The 6,000-nt window shown below is 49.1% G+C and overlaps 1 protein-coding gene across 8 annotated transcripts in view; it reads left to right on the forward strand.

The window, feature by feature from the left end:
* AGAP1 (ArfGAP with GTPase domain, ankyrin repeat and PH domain 1) overlaps positions 1 to 6,000 on the forward strand; it is a 702,732-nt gene that overhangs the window by 383,091 nt on the left and 313,641 nt on the right. For all 8 annotated transcript variants that reach the window (XM_069103139.1, XM_069103141.1, XM_069103140.1 and 5 more), the window contains 2 exons: positions 2,181 to 2,308; positions 4,624 to 4,779. In XM_069103139.1, the coding sequence (XP_068959240.1) occupies positions 2,181 to 2,308; positions 4,624 to 4,779 (284 nt within the window). The remainder of the gene's footprint in view (positions 1 to 2,180; positions 2,309 to 4,623; positions 4,780 to 6,000) is intronic.

Here is a 6,000-nt window from a genome sequence, read left to right on the forward strand (position 1 = left end):
AATTTATTAAGATACCAAAAGACTGAGTCCCAAAACCAGAAAGTGAAAGCCATCAGAGTAGTTATGACATTGGCACAGGTAGATAAAGTAGAAAGCACCCACATTTTCAAGCCTTTAAAACAGAACAGGCTACCTCAGGCAAAGGTCCTCCTCTCCCCACTCACAGCAACCACCCAGCGTCCTGGAAGAGCGCTCCCAGCAGCTCCGGCCCCTGGCAGTCCTCAGCAGGAGTCCTTAGCAGAAAGTCCTTAGCAGTTCTAACTCAAAAAGGGCTTCGCGCTGCCACTGCCTCTGCTGCTGCCGCCGTCACCACCACCGCCAGCCACCGAAAGAACGCTAGCTTGGCTTCCGCTTCCTCTTGCTCCGCCCCTTCCTGCTACGTCAGCAAGTCCAACGGGGCATGGAAGATCTTTAAATCCCATAACCCTTACAGGCGGGTAGGAAGGATGTTTCATTTTGGGCCCTAAAATTGGGATTGAGGGTGATAATAGAGAACACCTTTGTGATTTCCTCAATATGGCGGAGCTCTAGGGGCCTCACCACTGCCAGGGAATGTCTGTGACCTCCTCGGAGGGTTATGTGAGGCATTGAGATGTTAAGGGTATTGTGTCTTAGGTGGAACTTGAACCTGGGTCTTCCTCACTACAAGCTTAGTTCCTCCATCCACTGTCCACTATAGCATTGCCTCTCTGTGTGCTAAATCTTGGTCTCTTTACTGTTACTGTAATTGAACAGAGCAGGGATTCATTCACTTTAATGTGTGACAGGCTCTTCTGGATTTCCTTCTCCCCCATTCCAATTTTGGCTTTTCACTCCTTTTTTCCTTCCTGCACATTCCCTGCCCCCTTTTCCCTTTTCCATTGGGAGTAGCAGGACATTGATGTGCATTTCAGACTAAGCAAAATTAGATTCAGCTTTTAATTTCACAGTAACATCACATTCCCTTGTCTCCCTGTCTCAGAGGAGATAGACACTGTAAAATGTCAAGGGAACTTCTCCTCACACCACTCACAGCTCCATTTTATGGGAGCTTTAAAAATCCAAGTTGAAGGACTCATCAAGCCAAGTGGCTGCTCTGTCTAGCCTTTGATTGAAATTAAACTCAAGTGTGCTTGATAACTAAAAATCTATTCATTCTTTGCTGAGAAATGTGCTAATAGATGGGGGAGGCGTCCAGTGTTCATGCGGTTTCATCCGCTCACTTTGGGTCTGAATTCAGACCTTGCCATCTACACAGAAGATACCTATTTAGCAGTTGTTAGAACCTGACCTTAGATTTGCTCTTTGCATTCCTATAATGATTTCTAAAATATTCTAATACATGTCTCCGACGATCTGCGATCAATACACCAATGGTTCTGGGATGACAAAGTGCTGCGATATTCCTCTGTAATTTAAAGATGATTAGCTGATGGAGGTTATGATCAATACCCTACAGAAAGATAAATTAATTGATATCATCCTTTCAGGATGATAAGGGGCCTATCGGAGGCGGGTTGTGACTAATGAAGCTGCTTCCTCTTCTATACGGGCCATTTTTTACATGTTGTATTCTCACTAAATCATGGTTATGCCATCATTCATTTACATGGAAAACATAAGCTGCAGACAAACCCAGTTCCTTATTAAAATGATCTTCATTTGAAAAGAAATTGTCTGCAAACACTAGTGAACAATATCTCCTAAGTTATAATATATTGCTGGGGGGGGGGCAATCTTCATTTGCATAAGCCTTTTACAAAAACTATCTGAATAAGACAGGGATTGAACACTATTACACTTAATTCCAGCAGGTCCATTCAAACCCAAATCCTTGTTATTCTCTTGCAGTGACACCTCTTGGTGTGGGAAGACCTATCTAATTGCTGGCTTCCTTTCCAATTAAATTCAGCACACTTTCCCTGAGGATCAGTATTCCCAGAGAAGTTCTGGCTGAAGCCGGTTAGGCTAGGCACATATTGATTAAGCTAAAGCTCCCCTGTACTGCTAGATTTGGAAGAAAAGTTCTTGGGAAGGCTTTCACTTCTCTTTCTTGCTTTGGATGATGCTCCTGCAGGGTCACCCATATGATAAAAATAATTACCTCGTACCTTCCAGAGGTCCTTGGTGCTTGGTTCTTACTGAAATCCACCTGTCATTTGCCACTGTCATACATTGCTGTCCTGTTTTTTGTCCCACAGTTGCTCAGAAGATTGTTGCCACCAGGAAGAAGCAGCAACTTTCCATAGGACCCTGCAAATCCTTACCTAACTCCCCCAGCCACTCCTCTGTGTGCTCCGCCCAGGTCTCTGCTGTGCATATCAGTCAGGTGAGGAAGGGCACTCCTGGGGACTGCAAGGCAAAGCCCATCACTAATGGAGTCCACAGGGCTTTCCCACACATTGTTTGGAGACTGCTTACAAGTGGGCTTCCCCCTCACTTTCTGCTATGATCGCAGTGGTAAATAACAGCATGTTTGTAATTGATTTGACACCGCTTTCAGAAGCTGCTTTTGCCGAGTGCTTTATTTTCTTTTTTTGTTATTTGATTGGGAATGGCCCTTTCCTGCTCTCCTTCCCCCTACCGCTTCTGCTATGTTTCCTGCTGACCTGAGCAGAGCTGCTGGTCAGGAGCCAAGTTGTGTGAATGCTCTCTGTGTCGTTTTCAATTAGCTGACCTCGGTCCTGGTTCTTGGCGGCTCGGCCATTGAACGGCCAGTCTCCGGCCGACCTCCCTGGTTGATCTGAGTTTTGCACTTGCGTTATAGAATGCTATTTCATTACAATTCCCTTCTCTCCTCCCTTCCTCCTGGAAGAAGTAATCCCCTTTAGGTGATGGGGTGAAATCTGCAGGATTATTTACATAGCACCAAGGACGGAGGACATAAGGAGATGCTTCCTTTTGTTTGGCTCTGAGGTTGTGAACTAGCTTAGATTTCCTCAGCAGGGACAGCCCCTCTGCACTCATGTTTACAACGGCCTGCAGCAGTCATGACTTGTCACAGCCAAAAATGCCATTGCAGACCTGAGCCTCCCAGGAGGCACCAGCTCAAGGACCCTCCCCAGCCTGAATCCCCACCTCTTACTCTGCTGCCTGACCAATGTCCTTGCTAATAAGGGGCACCAAGAACAGCCACAGGTGCGGCCTGGCCAGGGCAGGACCAGTTCTCAAAGCCCTTCTAAAGCCGAAACTCCCCAGGTCTGGCCCCTGAGATCCCAGGCTCACCTGCCTGTCAGGAGGAAGCTTCAGAGCAGGATGTGAATGGGGGATGAGGGAGGAGATGGGTCTGCTTTGTAAAAGCCACCACCTTCTTAGGGCAGATAGCCAATGTCCTCATGTTATTAATAGAGAATGGCTCCCATTTCTGTGTTGTTTGGAGGTTTGCAAAGTACTCTCCCTTCATGAACCCCTTGGAGCCTCACAGGCTGTGAGAGAGGTGCTGATACCAAACTCTTACAGACAAGGAGACTGAGTCTGAGGAGGCTTCAGCTACTTACCTGGAGTCACACAGGCAGAACCTGAAGCCAGGTCCAGTGCCATGGTGTGTGAGCACAGTAGGGAAAAGGTCATGACAATGCCACCCCCCCCTCCAAGGAAATCCAATGGCCTCTGGCCTCAACACAGGATGTGGGAAAAGTGCTCTGGTGGGCCCTCGAGTTAGCAAGCATTAATTGAGTACCTACTGTGTGCCAGGCTTAAGTTCTGGGTACACAGAAACAGAAAAGAAAGAGCCCCTGCCCTCCAGAGGCTTACATTCTTTTGGGAGGAAACTCCCAATATATATTTATATACACAGATACAAAATATATGCAAAATCAAAGGGAAATAATAATTTACTATTTTTATGCCTGTATGTGTCAGGAAATTTCCCCCCCTCCATGCCCCCCCACCCCAAGGGGCCACATTTTGATGCTATTAAATCTGATGTTATCAGTGAATACAGTGACATGTTTAATAGGAGGAGAAAAGGGCTTTCGCTTTGGACATTCTCGCCAGATTTTAGATCTTAAGCTGAAAGGGACCTTCAAGGCCTTCTGCTACAGCCCCTCATTTGGTAGGTGAGGAAACTGAGATCCACCCAAGTGATGTGACTTGTCTGTAGCCACGAAGGGAGTGACGAGGAAGGCTTCCCCACCTGCAGCCTGGGAGTCCGCACCCTGCACCCCTTCTCCTAGTCTAGGCCTTTCATTCCTGCCAGACATGGAGGTGAAGTGGAGAGAGTTTGAGAGGAAACTTGCCTTGGGCCCAAGGAACCTTTTGTGATGAGACAGAGATAATCTGTGGGTTAAAGACTGGAGTTTTAGAGAAGTGGCCGTGAATGCAGTGGGAAGGGGCAGAGCTGGGGGGGCAGGGTAGACAGGCCAGTCCGGACCTGACTGTCTCTGGTGTGAATCTTGGCGAGACTCTCCATCCTGTGTCAAACCCCGTCATCGGCACTGGCCAGATCTCCGCCAGCCCATAGACCAGAAGCTCCCGGAAGGCAGGGACTGTGTCTCCTGTTGGTCATTGTGTCCCCAGTGCCTAGGCCGTCCTAGCTGCTTAACAGATGCTTGTTGAGTGACTGAATGAATGCCCGCATGAAGACAGGAGCTTACTTGGACCGAGCGCCTCACTGATGGATGCGCCTGGTTTTAATCATTGCAGACGAGTAATGGAGGAGGGAGCTTGAGCGATTATTCGTCCTCCGTCCCGTCCACTCCAAGCACCAGCCAGAAAGAGCTCCGAATCGATGTCCCTCCTACTGCCAACACTCCGACTCCTGTCCGCAAGCAGTCCAAGCGGCGATCCAACCTGTTCACAGTGAGTGTCAACCCCCCAAAGAGCGAGGGTGTGTGCTTTGGAAGGCCTGGCACAGCCACCACGTGGTTCCATCCTGTTGGCTGAATCAGTCCAAAGGAAAGGACCATTCACGGAGTCATGAGGCCCTTAGAAAACCCCACCCCTGGCTCATTTACAAAGAAATTGGACACCAAAGCGAGTGAAGTGACCTCACATAGTTCTGGTGGGTTTTGATCTTTCCTGAAGCCCTGATTTTTAATGAGCCTACCACAAATTCCTACCAGAGGCATTCGCTAAGTAGTGTCCCTCAGCACAAACTCTCAAGTCTTAAGACCTTGCCAGGCCAGCTACATTGGCTGGAGTTAGAGACCCTGCTCTCACTCCCTTTCACTCAGCAGATTTCCTCTGACCACCATTCCGTCTGCCATGCTGGAGGACCCCAGTGCCTCACCGTCCTTAGGGGAGGGCCATTCAGGGGCGTGGGAAGGGCCACTGCCCTCATAGCCCCAGTGGCCCAGGCCCCCGGAGTCGTGTGCTTCCCTAGATCTGCTACTGCTCAGAATGTTTTCAAGCTCACATCCATCCAATTCAATTTGGCAGGTATTTGCTGAGCTCCTACTATGTGTCAGGTACCGTACAAGGGATACAAAGACAGAAATGATCCTTTGTCCCCGGGACCTTACAGTCTCCCGGCTGGGGGAGGCTGACAGGTGGTGGCCTGGAGAGGTCAATAAGAGTGGCTGGGGTTCCTGCAGCTCTGAACAGTCCTCAGAGCCCTTACAGTGACGTTTCACTTCTCACAATAACCCTGTGAAGGTGGTGCTGTCCTTATAGAGAGGGTAAATGCATTCGGAGCAGATTCCCAATCAGGGCCCAGAAGGAAGGCCTCTAAGGACAGGCAGGGCTTGAGCTGCCTCCAACCCCAGAGAGAGAGGGAAAGGAGATAAGTGGACGAAGGCAGGAGGTGAGAGAGGCCCAGCTTGTCTGGAGTGCACAGCAAGGCAGCCTTTCTTTCTGGCCTGGAAAGAGGCTGGAGCTAGGGGGTGGGCGAGGCTCTAAATGCCAACCTTAGGAGGTGGTATTTTAGCCTAGAGGCAAGAGGGAGTCACCAGCGATTCATGAGCATTAGAGGGTGCGTCTTTGGTGCTGACTTTCAGAAGCAACAGCCATTGCTTCAAGGTCGGTTCATGCTGGTGATGGATGGATGGATGGATGGATGGATGGATGGATGGATGGATGGAT

This window comes from Petaurus breviceps, unplaced genomic scaffold (genome assembly GCF_028583685.1).
Source record: "Petaurus breviceps papuanus isolate PSGF00001 unplaced genomic scaffold, PetGlider_PUasm1.0 567, whole genome shotgun sequence".
NCBI classification, from domain to species: Eukaryota; Metazoa; Chordata; class Mammalia; order Diprotodontia; family Petauridae; genus Petaurus; species Petaurus breviceps.